The 26,657-nt window shown below is 40.3% G+C and overlaps 1 protein-coding gene across 4 annotated transcripts in view; it reads left to right on the forward strand.

The window, feature by feature from the left end:
* Window positions 1-26,657, forward strand: part of THSD7B (thrombospondin type 1 domain containing 7B) — a 413,810-nt gene that overhangs the window by 194,954 nt on the left and 192,199 nt on the right. For all 4 annotated transcript variants that reach the window (XM_083493189.1, XM_083493188.1, XM_083493191.1 and 1 more), the window contains 5 exons: window positions 2,857-3,694; window positions 6,128-6,379; window positions 12,132-12,298; window positions 21,753-21,908; window positions 23,962-24,159. In XM_083493189.1, the coding sequence (XP_083349315.1) occupies window positions 2,857-3,694; window positions 6,128-6,379; window positions 12,132-12,298; window positions 21,753-21,908; window positions 23,962-24,159 (1,611 nt within the window). The remainder of the gene's footprint in view (window positions 1-2,856; window positions 3,695-6,127; window positions 6,380-12,131; window positions 12,299-21,752; window positions 21,909-23,961; window positions 24,160-26,657) is intronic.

Raw genomic sequence — 26,657 nt, forward strand, 5'->3', positions numbered from 1 at the left:
CCCGGATGTTGCTCTGTCAGGAGAGAGACAGAGGAAATGTGTCCCTAATAATTCTCCTCAACCTCTTGGTGGCTTTCAATACCATTGACCATGGTATCCTTCTGGGAGGGCTGTCTGAGTTGGGAGTGGGCTGCCCCACTTTGCATTGGTTCCTGTACCACTTGGATGGTCATTTGCAGAGGGTGATGCTCTGGTTGTCAATTAGTTCCCGGGCCCAATTCAAAGTGCTATTTTTTTACCTGTAAAGCCTTAAAACACTATCTCATGATGGTCTCTATATTAAATCTATCTCATGATGGTCTGTTAGTGGGTAAACAATCCAATGCTTGGTGAATTTTGCTTCACAATGGTGGAAAGAGCTGACATTGAAGGATTAGAAAGCGAGGTCTTAATGATGCAGCAATTTTAGCTATTCATTTTATTTGTTATTCCTGTTTAAAAATTGTTTTCTTAAACCTTTCAGAAATGAGTTTTACATTGTGACTATATCATTTCTTTATAAATTTTGTTCTAATTCATTCAATGCATTTAAAAAAACTTTTTTATGTATAAATTGATATTAATTCTGCATGTGCCTCTAGGCCATTTTTACTTTTCAAATGAGTTTTTGTATATATTTCCCATTTTCCTGCTTATAATTGAAGATGCTAGAAGGTATATATGAAGAAGCTGAGAGAAAATTTGATTAATATATGTTAGCCTTTAAGAGAGGATAATTTTCTTTTTGTATGCAGAAGTACTAAATGCAACTTCTGTTCATGGTAGAATAATAAGTAAATGTACCTTTCATCACTTCTATGTTTGCCTGCATTTCTTTTATTTTTAGTGTTTAACTCACCTCAAATATCTCTAATGCTAAAAACCAGCAAATCACAATCAAAGTTGTGGGAGGCAAGGGTTTCTTACCTTCTCAATTTGATGCCATCCTGTTCTGACATACTGACAGTGGAAAACTATCTGTGTCTAATCGGAAGTAAATCCCTTTGAGTCCATTGGTGCTTACTCCCAGGCAACTCAGTATAGGATTGCATCTTGAGGTTATGCAAATTATTTCCTTCAGAATCTCTGTATATCGGATCTTTTGATCAATCTGTTATCAGAAGCTTATACAGTTCAAATACTTGGACATCTAGAAAATGTGCTGTCATGATATACCTACAATGGAGACTTCAGCTGGTTTAACAAAGCCCCAAAGACCCTAGGAACTGTGTGTATGTATGTGTGGCTATCACATTAATCAGACAAAATTTCCCAGCATTCTTTAAGAGAAGCCATGAAAGCTGTGGTATAGATGTTCTTTGGCTGAGGACCACTTTCCAACCAAAGTATGCACACATTTTCTGCCTGGTAGGCAGAGTTTTTCTGAAATTTTGGCATAAGTGAAATCTGAAAAGAATCTGGGCAAAACTTGAGGAAGGCTAAAGAGTTTTGATATGTGTTTTGTGGAAGACAGCCATGTGTCACTTGGGGAAAAGAATTTGATAGTTTGTCTTCTGACGTAATGCAGGCGTTGGCTACTTAAATGGTTTTAATGGGTCTGTACAGCTCTTTGGCATGGGTGTTAATGCATATCTGTATCAAGGTTTATCCTCTGTTAGGGGTGGGGAGCCTTTTTCAGCTCAAGGGCCAGATAGAGAGGCCAGAAGGGGCATATTTGACCCCCTAGGCTTCATATTTCCTACCCTGACCCTCCTGGGTCAAAGGAAGAGAGTCAAAGAGGTCCAAAAGCTGGGTAGTGGTTAAGAAGACAGTGCACAGATAATTTATTATGCCGGAATGTAACCGTTTTCTATATTTCTCATGGGTTTACTTTTGGGCTTTGTATGCTAACAGATGGCAGTTTTATATCTAACCTGGTGGAAATATTACCTAGGTGGGTGTATTGCATGAATATAGGTTTAATCAATCCACTGGGCTCACTCTGCATCCAATCGAAAACTAATCCTCAGTGATGACAAAAACAAAACAATACCTCTTTCCCTTTTGCTTTCACATTTTGTCCTGGATCCCTCTCAGTTTGCGCTCATGACTATTCTGCATTTCTTCCCTCTTCCTTATTAGTAAATGTGACCAGGCCTCCATGAAAGAGCTGCCAAGAGATAATTGTTCAGCAAAGATGGATGACCTGCCTACTTCAGTAGATGCACATCAGGGGGGAACTTGGACAGACTTGAATAAAAGCTGAGTCAAAGCCAGCAGAATTCCAGTCTCAGCTCTTAAAATACTGTATTTTAAATGTGGGCTGAAATAAACAGATAGTGGTTTTATACAATCGTAGAGCTTGAAGGGACCATGAGGGGCATCTAGTCCAACCCCCTGCAATGCAGGAGACTTTTGCCCAAGGTGGGGCTTGAACCTACAACCCTGAAATTAAGAGTTTCATGCTCTGCCAACTGAGCTATGTCTTAATATTTATTGCAAAAAATAGAAAAATATTTTGCAATAATATTTATTGCAAAAAATAGAAACAGGATCTATAAATTGCAAGGTTCAGACACAACCCCCACCACACCCCATTCTACAGGTGTCTGTGTTTAAAAATAAATAGGTATATAGGGTTTTTTTTTAAAAGAAGCTTTCCCCACAAATTGTGAAAACCCTGCAGAAGACAGCGCTGCAATGCAAGAAGCCTGGATTGGGTGTGTCTTGCTGGGCATAATTCCTTGCTTGCAGCTGTTTGTTCTGGTCTGCAGTTGCATTGTGTTTCCCCATTTTCTGTTAGTGAAGGATGGTGAATTTGAGAAACGGGGGGTTCTAAAGAGACAGAAATCATTTTACACGTCAAGCCAGTTATTCCCTTCATAGATGCAAACTTTAACAAATTCTTTAAGATTTCCTTTCCTTTCCTTTTTTTAGGTCATTGGGGACGATGTATAGGTGATTGTGGTTCAGGCGGTGTTCAGAGCCGAGTAGTCTGGTGTGTTCATTCTGAAGGGTGGACAACCCATCATTCAAATTGTGAACAAAGTGACAGACCTGAAAGCCAGAGGAGCTGTTTTAAAATATGTGACTGGCATCTTGAACTCTTTGAGTGGGAAGTTTCCGAATGGCACCTGTGTGTTCTTGTTCCTTTTGCCCTTGGTGAAGTCAGACCAAGAACTTCAGCATGTGTAACAGCCCAGCATGGATTACAACACAGAAAGGTACAATGTATACAGAAGTTGAACAGAACAGTAGTTGCGAATGAGATATGTGAATATTTTACCCCTCAGCCACCTATGGAACAAGCTTGCCTAATACCTTGCCCACGGGACTGTGTAGTGTCTGAGTTTTCCTCCTGGTCTATATGTGGCAGACACTGTGGAAAGAGTTTACAACACAGGACCCGTTCTGTTATTGCGCCGCCACTCTATGGCGGAGCCAAATGCCCAAATCTAACTGAATCGAGGGTTTGCGATGTTTGGATGTCTTGTCCTCATGGTGAAGAGGAATATACGTACAGTCTTAAAGTTGGACCCTGGAGTAAGTGTCGGATGCCTCACCTTAAGGAAATGAATATGATTGGGAGAACTATGCTGGATTTTGGTTCCGAATCAACAGAACGAAGCACCTTCAAACTTCAAGTGGTGGAGAATTTCCAGAATTTTCATAGATCTAGGTCACACTACAGTTCCAAGCCTTGGGATATAGAAATTGGTTACCAAACAAGGCAGGTGAGATGTATGAGAAGCGATGGGAAGAATGCTATGCTGAGGTAAGAGATCAGCTTCATTCCTAAGAGATGTATGCTTTAAAGACTGCTAAAAATATCTACTTCTCTAGTTTTGAATGTGCATTTTGCCATGTACAGTGTTTTGGTTTCATTTACATGTAGTCTCATTTAGCACTAAAGTTTCATATGTTGAAGAGACACTTTTGGTAGTGGTGTATGCATATAAACTACAATTTAAATGAGGTTTTGTTTTGCTGATTTTCAACAGCATTCAAGTTTTCTTCCATCAAAGGGAGCGGATAGTTATTTGTTTCCAGAGCTTCCATGGCTATTGAGAGCCAGTGCAGACATATGTAAGTCATCCAAAGCCTGGAAGAAACACCTTTGTGGATGAAATAATTGCAGCCCAGCATAGGAGCCAACTCCTAGGGGCTGAGGGGTCTTCACTGCCTCCAATAAAATATTTGAGAGGGCCTGCCATTCATATGGTGTGCATACATCACGTCATGTGATTGACTGTACAGGGCAGGGCTTATCTACCCCCCCCCCATATTTCATTCAAGTTGGCACATCTTAAACTTTGTTAATGGCTCTCACTTTCAGTGGCAATTCACAGGCTCAGAATAGCTGGAACACATGCTGTTGTACTCATACATACTGCTGGGAATAAACTGCTACATTCAGAGATGTGCTGTGTTCGGCACTCTTCCTTTCATGCAACTGAATCTCTGGTCAGGCCAATCCATGAGAATAATTTGTAGTTTGCTGAGCTAGCAACAATATTATTCTTGTTCATTACTGTACTTCCATTATTACCATACAGGCCACATTAATCCTTCTATCATGGTGAGTGAGGTGGAGCAACACTGCTGTATTTTTGGCAGAGTATGCCTCAACAGGAAATCCTGAGGGAGAAAAAACTGTTCTTCTGGAACAGTTAAATGTAAAATATATTAGCACTGATATTTGGCTTAAGTTGGTGATATGAAAAACATTAAATGTTTTTGAAGTAATTGTGCTCATAAGTTTCTCAGGCTGTTCCCAGTGTTTTCTCAGAATCTGTAGTTCTCAATGGGTTGGCCATTGCATGTGAGGTGCATGTATTTTATTAATGTTGCTGAACATCTTGTACAACCACTGAAATAGCCTTTTAAGGACCTGCTGTTTATTATGCTATGTCTTATAAAGGGGTGTTGGTTAGGCGAAAAGTTGATCTTTTTTATTGGTTAGAGAAAGAGTACTTGGGTTCAAAGATATAGCTTGTCTTAATCTTGTTTGCACAAGAGTTTTGGTAGTTGGCTTCAACAGATACCAGTTAAACTTGCAACATGGTTCGCAGATGGAAAAGAAAACTGTTAAAATAGCTTCACCAATTTACATTCCTTTTAAATTGGCAGTACCATTTTCCTTTACCACATTGGGAATAGGAATGTGGAAAGTTGTTTCTTTGGATGAGATATGGATGGTAGTAGTGTCATTTTTCTACTGGGGATTGGCATTCCCAGTGCAGTCCCTGGTGGAAAAAGACACTCCACTTGGGTTCTGTCCATGCCCATCCCTGATTCTGCCTCCTTTGCGTGATCCAGGGTCAGTTACCAGGCCTTGAAGCAATGGAATGGGAGGTAGCAGCAGTGGTGAGATTTGCTATACTGAGCTCAGATGGGACCTGTCCATCCCATTTGCCTTGATACTAAGCTGCAAGCACTCAAACAGGGGCAATCACTTTTGTGGTCACCTCTGTTGGCATGTTCATGCCACCTAGTAATAGCACCCCTCCTAATAATGTATCCAAATAAAATACCTGAAAGATCCTATTCAGATATTCACATGGACCAACTATCAATTAAATTAGTTTTCCATCTGCAAAGCAGAAACAACCCTTTAGTACCTTTGCAATTTTATGCTACATTTAGTGTAATTAACCTCACATTATGGGTAATTAAACACTGTGATCCTGTTTTTAAAATGTAGCGCCGTGAGACATTATGAAGAAAGGGGGCGTTTCAGCTTATCTTTCATTTCATGAAATTTATGATTTAGATATTTATTTATTTACTTGGGGAATAAACACATTAATGGAGGTGTCTTCTATATGGCATTTGCATGCAACTTTTGCCTAGGTTGTTTAAAGTTTGCAAGTAGTGCCTTGGCTTTGCCATGCAAACAGTTGCAAGTAGCATCCCTGAAGTTGAGAGTGGAAGGGGAATGCTAGCACCCTTACAAGCTAGCTGTGGACTTACATAATTTTAAATAAACATGAATTTTAACCAGCCATGCAGTTGTTGCTTTTGCCATGGCCCTGGAATTTCTTGGGTTTCTCTTTTCCCAATGGAGGCTTGGTAAAATGTAATTTGCAGATCTGGCTATTACGGAATGCTCATAGTCTTCCTGCTTCTGTTTAATCACAGACCAGGTATAAGAGAGTATGCTTCAGGGTTGTTGTGGTATTGTTAACAAAATACTTTCTTATCACAGCCTTTGTGTGCAAGAAACCATCCCTTTGACCTTTCAGTCCTGTGTTATGCCTAAAGACTGTGAAACATCAGATTGGTCTTCATGGAGCTCCTGTTCAAAGACTTGTCACTCAGGGGATCTCTCACCAGGATACCGAATTAGAACTCGGAGTATAAAGCATGTTGCTGTAGGAGCCGGCCGGGAATGTCCTGAAACAGAAGAAAGGGAAGCCTGCAATGTTGGAGGAGGTGATCGTGCTCATCCATGTCCAAGGTAGATTCAATAATAATAATAATAATAATAATAATAATAATAATAATAATAATAATAATAATATCCCAGCCATCTGGCTGGGTTTCCCCAGACACTCTGGGCAGCTTCCAATGAAATATTAAAATACAGTGGTCTGTTAAACATCCTTGCCTTCCCTTTTCCTTTATTCAAAGAGAGTCTGAACCTCAAATACATTGGATGGTTTAGTAATTTTTGTTCATCTGGTATCACTTGCTTGGCCTGTGGCCCAGTGAGGGCATGCCTCAGTGCAGATTTGTCTGTACATCTGTGTGTATGTCTGTACATGTGCATGCATGTGCACTCTCTCTGACTCCCTCTGTGGCATCTTTTAAAGAGAACCCCATTTTTACTCTCTCCATTCCCTCTGTCAGCGCCGAAAGCAAGAGTGACTTGAAATACAGCCACATAAATTGCTTGTCTTAGACCATCTTAGATGGTCCTGGGTGGGACTGCCAGCCCACAGAACTAAATCATCAGGTGTATGTCAGGTCAAGGTGGGTTTTGGATGAAAGATGCTTTGCTGATTGGTCAGCTGATTGGCGGTGCCTGCAAAGCGTCTTGCACAGTGCTTGCCAATAACCAACTATTAGTTGCTTGTCAATGCTAGGAGAGCACTGAGCAAGCTGTTCAGGCAAAAACAGGTCATCTGACATCATTGCTCCTGTGTTATAGGGACAGGAAGTCAACAGCTTTTGGTAAGCTGCTCTCTGCTGTCTGCCTCTTTTATTCCTGTTCCTGTTCCCAGCCAGCATCAGTCGTGACAGCCCTATTGGTGATACAGAAGGTGGGCAGAAGGGACAGAGGCATCAAAGGGGAGGTTGTGGCCATGTAAAATCCAGCTCCAGATCTTCAGGGTACCTGGTGGGAAGTTGACCAGGAACTTAATATTCCATGCGTACAGGAAAGTGTGTGCAGTCTTGACTTACTGCATTGTCTTCTTGTTATGACGAACTATGGTTTGTTGCTATGTCTGAAAGTGTCCCCAGGGAAATGTGAAGTTTGTCAAGATGAAAGTTTCACATTAGGATTTGAATGTAATTGAAGGTTTGTGTAGTAGGCTAGAAATCTAGCTACTCGTTTGCAGAAAGTGGGAGAACAGAAAGGGGTATTTAATTGAAACCTGCTACGCAGTTTGACATGATCAACCAACCAACCAACCAACCAAACAAACAAACAGCAATCACATATAGCGGCTGGTCATGTAGCAGGGTGGTTCAGCTGCACTGTTTTCAGACAGTAATGTTAGATTTATGGGTTTCAAGCCATGCAGATTCATGTTTACAGAATGGAAGCTGCTACAGCAGCATGCTGGGCATCTATGCTTTGCAAAGGCGTATAAGGAAGACAATGTGGTCATTTTCTGAGCCACCCAGCCAAGTGCAGAGAGGAGCATGCTCAAAATGATTTCTATACTTCCACCCCCACCTCACCCCACCCTGCAGTTTCTAATATGCACAACTGTGCATATACTGTATTGTATGCAGGCAAGGGGTTGGATCCTTTGCAGACAAGTTTGTAGCTGATAGTCATAGAAGTGACTTCTGCTCTTATCATAGATTAGTGGTTGCCATATTTCAAAAACTGAAATTTTGGACACATTAAGTTTAGTTTTGGTTTTCTTTGGACAAAGTTGTTGGGCTTTTCTTAGTTTTGCAAGACACCTGGATTTTCCCAAACATTTCGGCAATTTCCGCCCAGACATTGTTTCACACTGCCCTGTTCTGGCTATGTATGGCTACCCTATCATAGATATATTTCCTTAGGATTGGTCATATCATTGTTGAGCTTAGTGCTCGTATTTAGTTCATTTCTTTAATTTCTATCTGGTGATTTAGCTTCAAGAGTCTTCATTCTATCATAATGGTAGAAGTTTTTCTTGAGTGGTTGTAGTTTCAAGTGCCTTTTTAAAGTTTCATATACTTAGATTATTGTTGTATTGAAAAGAGCCCTGAATTTCGCTATCTGCTCCTGGCTCTTCTGAAGCAGGTGGTGTAATACTTACGAAATCTTTCTGAGGGGAGAAAAACAGTGCAGAGGTCCTGAATGTGGTGTGCACTATACAATTGTGTTACTTTAAAATCAGCAACCTGCTCATCATCCATGTATGTCTTGCTATCAGTAGAAGAGAGAGGGCACTTACATTTGTTGCTTGATTAGATCTTGTGGGGGGCGGGAGAGCTCTTGTATGCTGATTTTTACTTTTCCATCCCCAATTCATGTCAATCAGTAAGACAAAAGGGTAGATTGCATGACTGATTTTGTTCTCTGTGCACAATGCGTTGTTACGCATGACAGTCATGTGACTGAAATATACCAGCTGCCAGCTAAGGAGTGAGGAAAGAGATTTGTATCTGCAGCATCTTCCTACAATTTTTATCAGTAGCAGGAGACATAAAATATGAGGCATGAACAATGGTCCAAGGTTGAAGTATTTTGTTGTGTCTGATGTGTTGTATGGGTGGCCACTTGCACATCACCCCAAAGATGAAACGCATCACTAAAAAAGAAGGGTACAGATTTGCATAAACGTGCATATGTGTAGATGCCACTTTATAAATAATTATGATAAATAGAAATGCACTGGAGTAAGCAAGACTGTGATTAGGTGCCAAGTCTGCTGTCCAAGTGCTAACCTGCTCTCCCTTCTTATGCTACTTAGTCTTTAAAAAGAACCCAGTCAGATGAGCAGAGAATAATCATGATCATCATCAGACTTGGGCCAGACAGCACTTCAGCTAGAGGATGACTTCAGAAGACTATCCTCTGTATGACACAGAACCACTCTATATGACATTCCAACCTCATAGCTATGTTTTTTTCTGGCATTTCTTTCCTTTCCGGTTGAGGGGCATGGAGAGATTGAAACAGATCTACATCAATATTCCACACTTGTGGGATAACTAGAAAGTGCTTCTCTGCTTACTTTTGTCATATACACACGGGTCCCGCTATCCACCCACTTGTTATATGAAAATTCAGTTAACCAAACATAAAGAATCATGCCCAGACTTCCTTCCTTGTTTGTGCTTTGCTGGTCAGCACCAGCAGTGCTATTTTTCTTAAAAAAATAGGTGTCGGAACTCAACATGAATGCCTCCCCTGCTCTCTTATAATGGCAATGGCGCCTACCTGAGTTTCAGCACATTGCAGGAGAGGGAGGGCTTTGCATCCAGCAAATCTGAAGCCTCCATGGATCCACCTTGAGACAGGTCCCTAGAACACCTCCCTTTTACTGTCTCCTTCATCAGAGCACTGGCAGTGGAGGAGAGGAAACACCTGCAGATGTTTCCACAGCTGAAAAGAGGATGCTTCTGTGGGCATACCTTCTTCTTCACCCACAAAGTTCACTCTCCATACTCTTAAGGCCCCTTGAGATGTTCTCCCATGGCGTATAGGATTTCAGCCTAAACTTTGTTGTACCATTTTAATGTTTTTCTCTTTCTGGTTTAGAAATGTGCCACACAGCCCTGATTCTGCTGTCCGTCTGTGCTTTAGCAATGCTAAACATTTTCAGTGGTGTTCACATCTGCAGTGATTCTTTGCTTATTTGCCTAAACACTAATTTAAATCAACACACATCTACTTAAAGCAAGAGTTGTTAGTGACTAAATGAGAGTGTGTACCTGCCCTTAAGCATTTGATGTTATAAATCAGTTTCCATTTAGCCCTGAGAAATGTGACATTAATGTGATGGGAAACAAAACACAGTACTTTGCCTTGTTGCTGTTCAGCTAACTACTTCAGAATTGAAATTGTCTGTATGGAAGAAAAGATAAGCCACATTAAGGAAGGGTGTGTTTTTTTTTAAAGTTACACCTACGAAAAGTTACACCTCCTATTCTGATTTTATGCATTGTGGGAGGACAATGTCATATTTGTCATGTAAGAAGGCTGTCTTGCAGAGATTCTGTTCCTTTGTTTGTTCTTTTCTTTTTCCTAATAATAAATTTTGTCTGTCTTCCCAACTGCACACAAAACAGTGTGTATTTAAATGAGAGAATGACAGTTCATCTAAAAAGTACTGTGAATTAGAAGTAATCAGTATTTTTGTAAGCATCTCCATGCAGAACAGAATTCTAAAGACCTTTCAAAATAGACACTGATAGTTTGGATAACTTAAGCTGATGCTGAGAAGTGTAAGCATCAACTTCATTTTCCATTATTATTTTTTTGTAAATAATTTGAGTCTGGAATAATTGGTTGGAATATTTTACTTTATGAAAGACAGTCTGAAACACTGGTGCTCATAATAATTAATCAATAGTAGCACCAATGGTGTGCAACAGATTGAGCCAGATCCCAAAGCGATTCTGGTTGACCTGGGATTTACCTGGATTCGGTTGAAGGAATCCCAGATCACCCTGGGTCGAACTGAGTCCACCTAGTATTACCCAGGGCTGTTAAAAGGGTGTCTGTGCATTTTACACACATATATTTATGTAGCCTGAGATTTATGTTATATTTTATTACACTATTACTGCTTAAATCTCAGGCAAAGTTTGCATTGTTTTCTTCAGCTTTTAATGGTAATTTCGCTGCTTTTTAATTGCTGCGTACCTTATTACTCCCTGCCTCTTTAGCCCATTTATAGATGATATATTATAGTGTTTTAAATTGACTTTGTCAAGTGCCATAAAGGCCACCGTAGTTAAATTATGGAATACAAATATTTTGAAGAAGCAAAATGAAACCAATGGCAGCACTAGTAGTTTCCTGTTTATTGGGATATGAAGAAAGTGTGTGGAATTGAGTTGGTGTTTTTGGTTGCCTGTTGGTGGTAAGGGAACACCTAGCTATTTTAAATGAATTCAGATCTCCAGGGCCAGATGAGCTGCACCCCGGGGTACTAAAGGAGCTTGCAGGTGTAATCTCAGAGCCTATAATCTTTGAGAATTTTTGGAGAACAGGTGAGGTCCCTGAGGACTGAAAGTGGGCAAACAAAGAAGACCTAGGTAACTACTGACCAGTGAGTTTGATTGACCAGTGAACATTGATACCAGGAAAGATCCTAGAACAGATAATTAAACAGTTGATCAGTGAGCACTTAAAAAAGGCTGCTGTGATTATTAAGACCCATCATGGGTTTCTCAAAAATAAGTCATGCCAGACAAATCTCATTTCTTTTTTTGATAGTTTAGTTACAAGCTTAGTGGATCCAGGGGAATGCTGTGGACGTAGTGTCTCTTGATTTCAAGGCTTTTGACAAAGTCCCCCATGTCATTCATGTTAAGTATAATTGTTTAATTCACACTGAAATGGAGCATGCCTGAATGTGTATCCTAATATCATGAAACTGTTTTGGGTGGTACTGAAGACTGCGGAGGGGAGAACGAATGGACAAATATTGTCCCTCATCTATTAATGACAGCAACCACTGGATCAAAAGCCCCTTTCTTGAGCACAAAGGCACCAGCTGGATTCTGTTCAGTCCTTTAAAGTGTTTTCATCAGGCTTCAGAGTTATTTTTAAAAAGAAAGAAAAATGTATAGCTTTTCTTATTTACAGATAAACTATAAGTATTGTGGGAATTTTATTCCCTTAGCAATTTTTCTGGCAGTTGCGTTTTGATTTGGGGAGTACCGAGACGTGCAGAGGAATCCAAAGTAAGTCCTTTTGTGTTTGATGGGATTTATTCCCAACAAGTGTCTTTAGGATTGCAGCCTCAATAATTTGTTAGCTACTTATAACAAACACGTTTCTACATGAATTAATGTTTGTGATTTTCTGCAAGATATTCATGGAGAACATCTGAATGGAAAGGATGTGACGTCACTCTCCTCCTAGAACAGCAGGACCCCCGACACCATAAGCACTCAGCCCTTTGTGGAGGCGGGGTACAGGTCCGGGAAGTATACTGTGCCCAGATCACACTGGAGGAAACACACAAGTTAAAGGAAGGTATGCTAGAAATTACTTGTATTACCTATAAATAAATAATTGGTATGAAATGATGAAAAGAAGGTTGAGGTTGTACTGCAGTGAAATGCTGGATATAGGGTTCCAGATTCTACAATTAGAAGTGTAGAGCCTTGGAGGTAGCATTATTTGCTTGCACATTTATGCCAGGGGTTTCCAAGGTGGTGCACAGGGGCACACATGCGCCTGTAGGAGCTGCCCATGGTGCCTAGGGGGTGTCCTCCCCTTTCTGAAATTAGGCTTGAAAGAGGCATTCTCTTATTGCCAATAGAATTGGTTGTGTGTGTGTGTGTGTGTGATGCTTGCAACTATTTTCTGTTTTGCAAATGTGCTCATGGACCAAACAGGTTGACAACCCCTGATCTATGCTGTCGATTCTAAAGGATCCAGAATGGATGACAATTTGGCTGTCCCTTTCATGCACAAATGAGAAGCTAATGGTGTACTCAAAGGCTTTACCACTCACTGCAGTGGAAGAGTCAGACTAGAATATGGGGAAGCCCGTAAACATTTTTGAAGTTCCAATTTATACCCTGGTTTTCATAACAGATAGATAGATAAATTGTAAAGGGAAAATTGGAGATGCCACTTTCAAACAGTTCTCACAATAGACAACTGTCAGAAAGGTTTGTTTCTCCTATCCCCTTTCCTTTTCCTTTCTCTCTCTGCAGTAGGTCCAAGAACCAAATATTTTTCTATATTCAGAAGAAAAGCAAGTGGATAGACAGATGCCTGATGAATAATTTATCTTTGTCTATTTTCTTCACTATGCCTACTGCTCCTGCAAAATATGGCTTTGTACAGAGATGTAAGATAGCAAGAGCGTGGCATCACAGCTGAGGACTGACTTGTTTACAAAGGCAAAGCAAGTCTATCTTAGGGCAGATGGTTTGCCCTCATCATCCCTCTTGAGCAGTCCACCTGCTGCAAGCTGATTATCTATGCCGTCAGTTTGAAGGAGGATATCTGTTCTGTCACTATGTAGAAGGATTTGTTTTTGTCACCTGTTTGAGCCTCCCACAAATACAGCAGATCATTTGCAAGAGGCATCTTCATTAAGTGATGCTACTTTCTCTGTAACATCAGTTGCTTTCTATGGCTTTTGGGGTTGTCTGGATTGCCCTTGCCTCAATTTCTTTTCTACACATAGCTGCCCTTGTGACACATTCTTTGTTTCCCCTAAATTTTCAGAAACTTACTACCCACTTGAAAGTAAGGGGGGAATGGATTGACACAAAGAAACTAGGAAAACCAGGTTTATTTGCTTTATCAAAGGCATAAAGTAAGGCTTTGGTATTTTCCAGTTTTAAGCTATTAAAAGCGTTCCCAAACAGCCAGCTTCTGGAATGCTGGAAATTAATTATGAAATCCTGGCATATTGGCATTGGTTAATTTCCATGCATTTATCTGGGTAAGTAACTTTAATCAAATGTTTATTGTGTTTTAAACTGGAAATACTGGAGAGCTGTTTCACTTGAGAGTCCTGCAACTATAAAGACTAGTTCACCCATCCACTTCACTATATTAAAATGACAGGCATACAAGAGTGGCCCTGTAGTTAAGGCAAGCAGGAAAAACAACTTTCCACCATTACAAGACTCAAGATTCTAAAGGTTCATAAAAATGGCAGCGGTTGAGCTATTTGAAGCTTGAAGCTTGGCGTACACGATCTTCCTGATTAATTCCATGAGTGTGCCGTATTTCCAACCAATCTAAAAAGATGCCATAGGTACAACAAATTTAAAAGTGCTAAAAATTGACACTTTCCTTCTCACACACACACACACACACACACACACCCAAGAAACATATCATATACTGTCTTTATTTCCAATTTTTGCAATGTACTTTGTTCGGGTGTATTGTGGAGTGCAATCCTGCATTGCTTTGGCAAAGTCATGAGTAAGGGTTCAAAAGTTAATAGAGTTTTCCTGCCTCATGGAAGTCTGTGGAGAACAAAGAACTGACAGATAGTGCAGAGCGCGGCCAGATTGAAAAATAAAGCCCAAGGTCCTACCATTGCTGAAGTACCTGTAGAGGGAACCACATACCAAATTCTCTGTATAAAGCCTATTGCTTTAATTAAGGAATACAAAAGGTGCGGAGGTTAAACATGGGGCTCACTAGGCTTTTTGGAATCACAGAAACCTGCAAAAGTATATCTGACCCTGCCCAACTGACCCGGCAGCCCTCCATGATATAGCCTTAACTCTGATTTTAACTCTCACCTGTCTGTTCTGTTGATCAAATTATATAGAAACAATACATTGGCATATATTAGCTGTATGAATACTTGACTACAGTAACAGAACAAAACCGACCTTCAGCCGCGCGTGGGGTGGGGCGTAATGCAAGCACTTGATTCTCATTTGCACTGTTGTAGTCTTATCATCTCCATTAGGGCAGTCTCACTGGTTGCATTCTCCAAAGGCAGGACTATTCCTTTGAGTGCTTTTCATACTTGGATATAAGTTAAGACCTAATGTGTGATCCAGGTAACTCGCTGAGTTCAAAGAACATACAGAAAGTTTCTAAAATTTAGTTCATTTAGAAGAGAAGTTGTCACCAGCTGTGTAAACCCTTTTGAATTCCACTGATTCTGGTGAGAGAGGCTTAAATATTTATTTAATTATCCAATTGAAATTTGTAGGCTTTGGGCTTAATTTGCCTGGATCAAATATAAGTTTAGTGTCTAGGAGTGACACTCAGATTAGAACTGTAATGTCTACATTGGACCTTCAGTGGTTTCAGATGTGGGTTCCACTGCTGACATCTACTAGAGACCCACCTTTAATTTTGAACTAAATGGCTCTCTGTGTTTCCTTTGTATATTTCTCTTTTTCATATTCTCTCTCTCTCGCTCTCTTTTCAAATGTAAGAAGCAGAAGAAAACAGTGATCACTTAAATGCTACAAGCCACTGTAGGCTAAAGTGTGACCCAAGTCCACTGCATTAATTAGCCAAGTGTCCTTGAAGTGAATTTCCAGCTGTGTGACAGCAGCTCTTTCATGAACTTATCACATGGGACTGGGGCTATGTCTCACAGCTGCAACCATGCCAGCAGAGCTGGTTTCGAGAGTCAAATGTATGATATTGATTCTGTGAGAAAGACCCACATGACTGGACCCTGGACATGTCGCTGTGTGATTCAGATACAGCCCATAGTTGCATGGGATTGATTCAAAAAACAGCAGCTTTCACACAGCTGGAGGTATATCTAAAGGGCACTTCAAGAAATCTTAAGATGGTGATACAGTAAGTAAGATTTTAGACCTTTGTTTGCTCAGAGAGAGGGAGCAGGCCTGTCACAGGATAACATACAGAGCTACTGATCTAGTGTATTGATTCCCCCCTCCCCTGCCCAAAGGAAATGGTTAGTACAAAATAAATATTTCTCCTGAATGACCTAATTTACTTGATAAAGGATGGGAATAAATATAAACAGCAGGGAATAAATATATTCTAACCTGGTGGTGTGAAATTTACATTGTTGGGATCCATAGGTTCTCCACCAAACATTTCTGTGAGTCAAATTGGTGAGATTAAAGCCACATAATGGGATGATAAATATGTAACAGCTGAGATCTTTGTTGGAGAGCCTTTGACACAAGACAGAAAAGGATTCTTCTCAGATCTTTGGGGTGTACAGCTGCAATGCTTCACATTCATAAATAGAAGGGTTTAAATTCATGAAAGGATGAAAAAGATTGGTAATCACACAAGTGGAACATTTCTGGTTTTCAAACATTATGGATCTTCTTAAAGTGGAAGGAACAAGCCCCCCCACCCCCCAAAAAGCACCACTCTGAATAAGCATATTTTTAGAGCAAATAACCATCTTCATTTTGCTGCATTTTCTGACTTTCCTTCTGTATTCTATTGTTTCTGGTTCTATCATAAACACAATATTTTTCTGTGGCTCACTGCTGGCTCCCATGTGGCTTCTTCTAGTGTTTCTAGATCCTTCCTTACTTTACCCTTTGGGACTGGCAAGTCTTTTAGAGCTATCATGAGAAACAAGCCAAAAGCACCTTTACCTACAATGAATACCCTATGCCAGTGATGGCCAAACTTGGTTCTCCAGCTGTTTTTGGACTACAGTTCCCATCATCCCTGACCACTGGTCCTGTTAGCTAGGGATGATGGGAGTTGTAGTCCCTAAACAGCTGGAGGGCCAAGTTTGGCCATCACTGCCCTATGCAATAATGGTAACATTTGCAGTAGTCTCTTGTTGGTGCTCAGCTTTGTACAAACCCTACTGTGGCACCCCCCACTCATTGCATCATTTTTCTTTTGCAAGCCTCCCATCGCAACTTAATTGGGCCAAGGTTGCAAGTTTTGCAACCACACAGAGAAATAAAGAGGCAAGATGGAAAAGGTTGGGTGAACTTGGCCATGTTTATTTAAACATTTACACCTCTGCATTGTAGTCAATTCCCAGGCCCCTCCATTCTCTGAGCAGCCAACTGCAGCTGCTTCTGACACAACAGTTCATGCTCCCACAGATTGGTAGTTAGTTCATTACTGTAACCATAGAAGTATCTTCATGCATGGTCCCAATCAGCGGGTCTTGGAGATACCATATCTTTCATGATCAGACTCCAGTGGTATTTTCCAAGCTTATTTTCCTGAATGCACTTGCTCTATTGATTGAGATTAGATTGTAAGGAATTTATTTTTCATTTACAAACTTGGTGAATGGTCCAAAGGGATGCTAATTTGTCTTATCTTCTCGGAAGATCAATGCCACTGCCTTGCTAAAGGTGAATAAATATTGCAATCTTGCATCTGTAATTGGGACCATCATTTGTTTTAAATGATCAGTTCATTTATACCAGTTAAGCCAAACATGATTTGCCAGCTCTTTACTAATTTGTGCCTGTTGTCTGAGAGACAATATTTCATATTATAACTCGAGATCCATCATTTCCCCCCTGCCAATTTATAACAGTGGTGAAAGGACACAATAATGTGATTCACAAGTAGGTATATTGATGGCTAAAGGACATTAGCGTAAGTGGTTTGTAGATTGTAACCTATGCAAAAAGAGATTTAAAAATAATAATAAATAGACACTGTTCCTATATTGAACTCAGGTAACAATTCCATAGGCTTCTGCTGGATATTAGGCTTAACTTTTGGTGGATATCAAGATGCATTGCCCTCAGAGTTTAATATTGGCTGTAGGGATGTCAAATCCAATAGCCATCTTGAAGGACAATCTGTCCTGAAGTTCCCATTTTCTTACATCCATTCAAATTTATTTGTAGGTGTTTGGAAAGCTCTCCAACCTAGCTCTGAATTCTTCAAAATGCTTGTTTTCTTCTCAGTCTGTAGGGAGCATAAAGTTAAAGATCCATGAGAAAATATAATCCACTTCCTAAGAGAGTGACAAATGGCTGTGAGAGAACTTAATTATTGCCAGTAAAGAATGCATCCATTTGTGCATGGCCTGTAATTGCTTAATGTTGTTGTCTCCATCGACATGAGAGTGTGAAGATGTAAGTAGTTAAAGCCTACTGACCCAGCATGGCAGTTCAGTTAATTTTACTAAGTAGCTGCTTTTTGTAAAACCTGGTGTTCAGTATTGTTGAGTTCATCCCTCTTGTATCAAGCATTCAAGTGCAAGCCTACAGAAAATCAGCTCTTTTTCCCCTAATTGAATTTATCATCTTAGGTAGAGTGCTGTAGAATTTTCAATCACAACACTAGTATTGTGGGGTAAAGTAAATGTTACAAATGGATGGATTGAATATAAAAGCTACAATGTGTAATGTTCTGAGAGGCATGACAGATTGCATTTAACAGCAGTGTTATGTTTATAAAAGTAAAAATGATTTAAAAAACAACAACTGAGCTTAGGAATAGCTGGTAATTAACTCAGGTAACCTGAAGGAAAGAAAGCTTATTGGATTGGATACAGTTCTGCTCTTCCATGAGTGAAAAAGCTCTTTTCATATCACTCCCTGTCTGGACCAGGGAGGTGATTAATGTCTCCTTCTGAGTGGGGGGTCCTGCATGCTTGAAGAAGCTCATGGTAAAACCACTCCACAAAAAACCCTCCCTATATTTAGAAGATCTAAGTAACTACCAGCCAGCTGCTAATCTCTCCTTCTTGGGCAAAGTTCTTAAGTGGGTGGTTGCAGATCAGATCCATGCACTCCTGGAAGAAACTCCATCCTTATAATACTTAGATATTCCCATATATAGAGAGAGATGAGAACCAAAGACTAGGAAATAATAATAATAGGATTTTGATAGCAAGCTTATGGTTGTGTTTGCATTCATCTTGCAGACTCTTAAATGCCTGCTCATCAGAGAATCTGACAGGTATTAAGAATGCAAAAGGAATGTTAGTTCTTGTTTATTACAGTGGTGCCTCGCAAGACGAAATTAATTCGTTCCGCGAGTTTTTTTGTCTAGCGAATTTTTCGTCTTGCGAAGCACGTGTCGGGAAAGTTTTGGAAAAGCTTCAAAAATCACCAAAAACCTCAAAAAAGGCTACCACACTGCGTGCTATGAGTTGCTCCTCGAAGTCAAGTCGCAACTGTATTAATGGTGTTAAGAAAAAGGAAACAAACTTGCAAGACGTTTTCGTCTTGCGAAGCAAGCCCATAGGGAAATTCGTCTTGCAAAGCAGCTCAAAAACCGCAAAACCCTTTCGTCTAGCGAGTTTTTCATCTTGCGAGGCATTCGTCTTGCGGGGCACCACTGTAATTGGTTGAGCATACATTCATACTTGCATGTTTCAGAAGATGACTATCTTTGAAGAAGGACAGATAAGGAGGAACGGATACATTGAGACTGACCCATTTGGAATGTTTAAAGTGTTGTGTTGTTGTGTTTTGCTCATGCCCCTGAATCAGAGGTTTTGTGTGTTCTCTGTGCCAAGGTTGCTCACTGAGACCAGTCCCTTCACTTCAAAACAACAACAACAACAAACCCACCAACCCTGCCCCCCACAAAACCACACAGCTTCTCTTGAATAAATGTTTGCAGACAGTTGAATTCTGTGAGCATATTGAAACTCCTGTTCCACCAAAGATTACTGTGAGGTTTAGTGGTAGTATTCCCACATAGCTAGTCCCAGACACAATATGAGTTTTTCTATTGTGGCCTTTTGGGGAAGCAAAGAACCCCTTACTGTAGTGTTTCTTTCCATTCTGTAGCTTCCACGCAAGGCTGTACTCATCCTGGGACAGTGTATTTTTCAGCAAGTGGTTGGAATTGATAATGGTTGAAAACTTCAAGCCAGTAACAAATATGATCTGGCTCATGCTTGCATCTCATACTAAGAACATTTCTCCAGTATTATTACAATAAAAGTTTATTACTTACCTGTTGTGTTTCATTCTTTTTTCATTTTGATTTCATTTCTGCAAATTTTTTTCACAAGGTGAAGTGTTCACCTACTTTTCTTACTCCAGTAACTTGCATTATTTATTATAGTGTGTGGTCTACATTGCTGGTGTGCTCCAAAATAAATGGATTGCTGCCAAAAGGCATTGGAAAACAGTGTCAAAACAAGTGACATGGCTTCAACAACATGGCTAGTATTGCTTTCTTATAGATGAAACGGAATCCGTTTTTGATGACAAAATGCAGTGAGCCCGATTTGCTGGCTTGCATGGCAGTGTATTACCAGAATGATAAATTATTTTGCAAAGCCTAATGCTGAAGGGCATATTAAGAAATGCATGAGACTCTTTGAAAGGGAATAGCTTGATGGTCAAAACTGACTAATATTTATCTTGCAGTTTCTGCCAGTTGACTTTTAGAACCTGTAGAAAAGGGCTATTTGCTTTAGAAGCAAGGTGAATTGGATTTCTGCCATCTTGGTGTAGTCCCTAAATGAATATGTCAAAGGCAATATTGTCTCTAAAATAAAAATAATATTTCCGAAAGCAGTCTTTTCATCTAAGCAGAACTTTTCATTAGTTTTTTGAATTAAATTTGGGTAATTACCATTTGATTATGAAGTAATATCCTGCAAGTGCCTGAGGAACAAGATATTTATGGTGGTGGTGGGGAGAGATTCCTGTGAGTTTTTAAAACTCCTTTTAATTCTTGTCATTTCTGCATTTCAGCTTTCCCCATATAATTATTTGCAATGGAATTCTCAGCACATAAAAATGTAGAATTAAAAAAATATTAAAAACCCAACTTACCCTAACATGGTAAATAAAAACTAATATTGAAATTGACTGATAAATACCAGGAAAAAATTGCATACATTTATAGCAATGTGCAACTTTTTTTCAGAAGAACTGAACTATTGTGCATTGACACAGCTCTATCTTTTCACATGCATGGAAGTCAGATTTTGATTTCTTTGGAAATCAGATTTCATACTGAATTATAGGTTTCATTATTTTCCCAGTATGTAACATGAAAGGCCATAGAATTGGAAGGGAGCCCCAGGGTCATCTAGTCCAACCCCTGCAATGCAGGAATCTCAGCATGTGGCCCACTATACAATCTGAAACCATACCGGAGACTCCTGGAAAGCAAATTAGCTTATTTCCACTAATTTCCTCTGAAATGGTCTCCTATGGGTTGGGGAATGCTGCAGAACAATATGGTATATATGGCATGGTGGACTGCAGTAGGTAGAGAAATTTGGCAGAAAAATCAGGTCTCCCATTTTCTGCAATCAGAAGTGTTTTCCATATTGTGCAATAACTGGATGCAAAGTTTAGAAATTAATTGCATTCATTTCTACCAATATCCTTTTGTATCTCAATGTTTGTGAATAAGTATTTAAAGTAATTAGGGCATTTTAGACTATGTGAGTGCCTTGTTTTAGGTTCTGTCCATTTTGATTCTCTCCATCAGTCACTGAGGCTCTTTAAAAAAACAAAAACAAAAAACCCCATCTCGCTCATCTCATATTTCCTTATCAAGCTCTTTACTCTTGGAACTCAGCTAAACTGGTAAAGAAAAAGTGTTTATACACATTGTATGTGTGATATAACATTTTGCCACCAGAAGGCTACGTGGAGTCCCGTTTGTCTCTACTCGTTTTCCCTCTTTAAATTTACAACACTTTAAACTGAAACACTTCTTTGATGTGTCTAGATCCAGCCTAATAATGTCACACAAGTAAGGAGAAGGAGCTTTTGCTTTAGAGATTACATATGTAGTAAGGGCTTCTAAATGCACTCCCCACCCCCAGATTAGACAGAGTTTGCTGTGATCCTTTTAAAAAAGTAAAGAACACTATATCCGTTTTAAACAAATTGTTCTTAGCTGCAGTGCTAAACTGCATCAGGGACACTAATTATTGTGCTGATTACACTGTTGTTAGCTTGGATTCTGAAATAATTTTAATGGTTGCTTGAGAATATATTTGTTCTGCATTGCAAAACATGCCACGATTTGAAGGAATAATCTCTGTGTTTTTTGCTCCCTCTTGTTATCTTTTTTCTTCCTTAAGTGGCTAGACCTGTTGAAAAAAAGCTGTGTCTCGCTCCTGCTCCCCCGGCTTCCCAACTGTGCAATATCCCATGCCCTCCTGAATGCCTGGTTTCTTCCTGGTTGGGATGGGGGCCTTGCATTCATGAAAACTGCCAAGATAATCAAGGGAAAAAAGGTGCGTTCTGAACCACTTTCTAACAGCTTTTTGTAGGAGTAGGGCCTTGCTACATTACAAAACTGGATGAATCTAATGTATAAAAGCTGACTTTATATTTATAATTAATCATTTTCAGTGTGTTTTGTGGGGTGGGGACTGCTAGTTTCTCCACAGCTTATTGATACCAATGGACATCACAGCCCGAAATGTGTAACCTGATTTTTTTTTTACTATGTAAATAATTTTATAACTATTTGGGTCATTATATTAAAACGTAAAACTGCATAAGGCAAAGGACTGTAATACAGTGGCATAGCATCAGCTTTGTGTGGGGAAAAATATTTTTAGATACCTGTTTTGTCTTCTATTGGCAGGGTTTTTGTTTTTTTAAAATCTTTTTGTAAACTGCTTGCAGGTTCTATTCACAACAAAGCAGTATATAAACTCTGTTAAATAAATAAATACATAAATAGTCAGACCCATGCCATCTCCAGGCAAGTTTGAGAATATCCCCTGTCTGAAACCCTGGAGAGGCTACTGATTGGTGGCAAGGACAATACTGTACTAGATGAATAAATGAACATAGTGCATAGTTAAACTATGCTACTTGCTCCAGTGAGAGTCAGTGGTGGCCACCAATTGGATGGCTTTAAAAGAGAATTAGACCCATTCATGGAGGATAAGGCTGCACAGTGGTTGCTCACCATGATGGCTATGCTTTATTTCCATTGTTGGAGACAGTATGCTTCTGAAAACCAGTTACTGGAAACAGCAGGAGACGAGAGCGCCGTTGCACTCAGATCTTGCTTGTTGGCTTCCCACAGGATGCTGGATCAGATGGGACATTGACCTGATCCAACAGGCTTTAATTGTTGGCATCTATCTGTCTTGAGAGACAATGGAATTCACCTCCAGGGGTGAAGTCAAGCTGCTGTGTTGGCAGCACTGAAGAGGCCTCCCTGAGGCGTAAGCCCAGGCAGTTGTGTTTGGAAGTCCTGGACTGGCCAGATGCTGATGCAGTTCAAAAGGAAAGCAGAGCAATATGTTTGGCCGGATATGAAGACTGCGGAATATCAGCTCCTCATTGCTTCATAGTGCAGAATAATTAATTATTTCCATGGGCAAGCTTTTAGGTCTCCTTAGAACCTGAGCTAAAGCTCATGTAGGGGCCACAGAACTGCATATGCTCTCTTCCACTTAATGGACTCATCTTTCCCTCTTCACTGTTGACCTTCATGTGTTGAGTGTGAAGGTCTGAATGGTTTTGTGGTTTTTTTTAAATCTATGGTCAGCTGAATGTATTCAAAAGTGTCTGCAGAACCCAGATTGCACAGGGTTCCTGGTTCCGAAAGACTACAGTGGTACCTCAGGTTACATACGCTTCAGATTACATACACTTCAGGTTACAGACTCCGCTAACCCAGGAATAGTACCTCGGGTTAAGAACTTTGCTTCAGGACAGAAATCGTGCTCCGGTGGCGCGGTGGCAGCAGGAGGCTCCATTAGCTAAAGTGGTGCTTCAGGTTAAGAACAGTTTCAGGTTAAGAACGGACCTCCGGAATGAATTAAGTACTTAACCCGAGGTACCACTGTACCACTGAATAGACTTTCACACCCAGCATGAAGTTTGGAAGTGAAACTAGCAGGGAATTGGCATTTGGTGGGGTGACACCGGCACACAGGGAATGGTAGGTAGTGGATTCACTCCCCCCCCCCCCAACTTCCAAATTTGCTGAATACATGGGAGCTCATGGTCCTAATACCTTAAACTGTTTTAGGATCAGAAATTGTGACAGGAATCGGAGCATGTGAGGGGATGGAGGGTGTGCGTGAGCCTAAGGCTTTTTTCCTGTAATCCCAAAGCATGGACCTTATGCAGCATTCATGATGCAGCTTGGCACATGTTGAAAACCACAACAACACAACTACAAATAATACTTTTAAAGGGGTATTTGTTCTTTCTTTGGACAGACTGTAATTTGGAAGTTATGCAATCAGTTTATGTAACTTCTTTCCTTCCTTATCAGGTGAAACCTAGCTATCACTTTTGTCTCTCTCCCCCCGCCCCCAGGTTTCAAAATGAGGCAAAGACACATCATTGTGGAACCCACGGGCACTTCTGGCAATTGCCCGCACTTGATAGAATCTATTCCATGTGAAAACCCAGTCTGTTACAAGTGGATCATTTCAGAAGGAGTTTGTTTACCTTATAACGGAATATGCGGACAAGGGAATCGTGTGCAGCATGCTGTATGCAAGAACTACAAGGGTATGTGGTACAAACTGCACTTTATTTAAATATATTTTGCATATTCTAAGAGATTTCAGAACTGCACATTAAGCAAAATTCCATGATGCAAGGCTTCCAGTTTTATAATAAGATATGAATTTCCCCAGAGCTTATGGCTTTATCATACTCTGGCTTTAGATCTTAAATGAGATCTGTGATCTTAAAATAAATACTTCATGCTTCCAGTCACTTTCTATAACACGGTATCCTACCCTGAAAGCATGTTAAGGGGGCAGGGAGGCAGTGCACACTAGCTCTACCCCCAGTGTCATGGTTCCATCAACTACAGCTTCAAACGTTCTTCACAAGTTCAGTAGAAGGTCTGAATGGAGATCCCTCCTATCTCTGGTTCATTGCGCTTAGAATTCTCCCAGCATTCGAGAACTCTTGTTTCAGGGAACCTCTTAAACATGTTCCTTAGAATGCATTTAAGATCCCCCTTCCAGAAATGTGGTGGTGGAAGAAGAAGTAGGAATGACGCATGTCAGAGACATTAGGTGTGGAATAACTGCATATGGCCCTGAATCCCTGACATGATTTATGTGTCCCATATGTTGCGTTGAATGTCTAAATAGGGCTTGTAGAAAATCTTATGAAATCGTGTCTTATTCCCCACAGTGTCAGCCTGAGGCCTAGCTTGCAACAGGTGGCCACAGAGTCTGAATTCAGCACTGGCAGAGCACTTGTCCTGTAGACCAGAGGCAGGATGCATGCTTGCAAATCAGATACTTGATTAGGCAAACATAAGCTTAGGGCCAAAGATGGGCATGGTGGGTATGTAGTTTGGATATCATTTTGAAAAGATGAGGTGGGGGGAAATGCAGTAGGGCTGGTATGAGTTGAGATGAGGCAAGGGTGGAGACAGTCTGTGTTGTTACTTGACGCAGTGCGTTGTCGGATTAACCTAGAAGAGAGGGCCTGGTGCCTCTCCATCAGTTTGGAAGGTCAAATGAGCATCTTTAGGCTATGTGGTCAGCTCATAGTTCTGCAGTCCAGCAAATGACCAATAGTTAGGTGTGAGAGTGAGACTCTTGAGGGTGCACGTAAAGAAGGGGACTGTTTTCCTGCTGAACAGGTATGGAACTTGTGGCGCTCCAGATGTTTTTGTACTCCCAAGTCCCTTTAGGCCCAACCAACATGGCCAATGATCAGGAATGATGGGAACATCATCTGGTGAGCCATAGGTTCCAAGCTCCTGTCCTACAAGTGGAGTGGTCCCCCCCCTCCTGAAAGTACATATCTGTTCATCAGAGTAAATGACTGCACAACACTTAGGCTCCTTGACACCAAATAGCAGGCACGTTCCTTCACCTTATATGCCCAGCTTAATACAGTACTTTATGGTTTGTCAAACTGTGGCTTGCTGGGAACTCTGAACCAAGGAAACTATGGACTGATTGTTCCCTACATACCAGGATTGCAAACTATGCTCTTGCAATAATTTCACAGCTAGTCAGTCAAACAGGGCTTGGAATTTTGCACCATATTAAACTAAGTAGTTGCACAAGCAGAATGAGTTCCAGTTACACAACAGGACTCCCCACCCCACCCCTTCTCCCCAGCACTTTCCTCTCATCTGCTCCAGAGAGGGTTAGAAGAGTTGCTAGAACCATGCACAAGGAGAGAGATCATTCAGTCAGACAAGCAAATTTAAATACAGCCCTATATTAGTACCAAATATAGACTTCTCATTCCGGCTTGGGCATAACTACAAAAAAAAAAAAAAAAAGCAAGCAAAGTGAAACAACTAAAGGAACTACCATATTCTGCTCCTAAGGTGTTTCACAATTACTAAGCTGTAAGTAGGGAACATTCCTGAATGCCAGCAAGGCATTGTTTGCAATCCCGGTTTATAATGAGAGCTCAAACCATAGTTATGGCAAACTGTGGTTTGATATTAATCCAGCCAGGCAAGAGGAGGAGGCAGTGAATGAGCATGCACTGCATTCCTCGTGCAAAAAAAAACATCCTTGGGCTATTATATCCATTGCTCATGTTATCCTGTTGGTGGAATGGTATAGTAGAAATCTTTTAAATAAATAGTACTATTTAATATGAATTAAGGAATTTGCATTTCTGAAAACTTTGAACTCTCTGTGTCTCTCCCTGCCCCCCTCACTATAGCTTTTCAAAAAGTGTAGTCGAGGAATATGTTGTTGCCTTGCAACAGCTGATTTATGCTACATGATTCTGATGATATGTAAATGAAAACATTGTGTTGAGTAATATGGTGTTTACTTAGCAACATTTCAAGTCTGGAATGTGTTCAGCTTACAGCTTGTTAATAATTAGTAAGCATACATTTTTATATGAAATGTGCAAACAAACAGTGGGTGGTGTTTACCGGCAGGTTGAAATGCATCCAAAAGCATCATATTTTCTGATGAGGTCAATGTAGTCCCATCACAGGATTGTATTATAAATTATCCTTCAGTCTTTAAACATATAGAATAGTGTCATAATTTTAGAAACTGCCA

Source organism: Podarcis liolepis (genome assembly GCF_965112155.1).
Source record: "Podarcis liolepis genome assembly, chromosome: 1".
Taxonomy (NCBI): domain Eukaryota; kingdom Metazoa; phylum Chordata; class Lepidosauria; order Squamata; family Lacertidae; genus Podarcis; species Podarcis liolepis.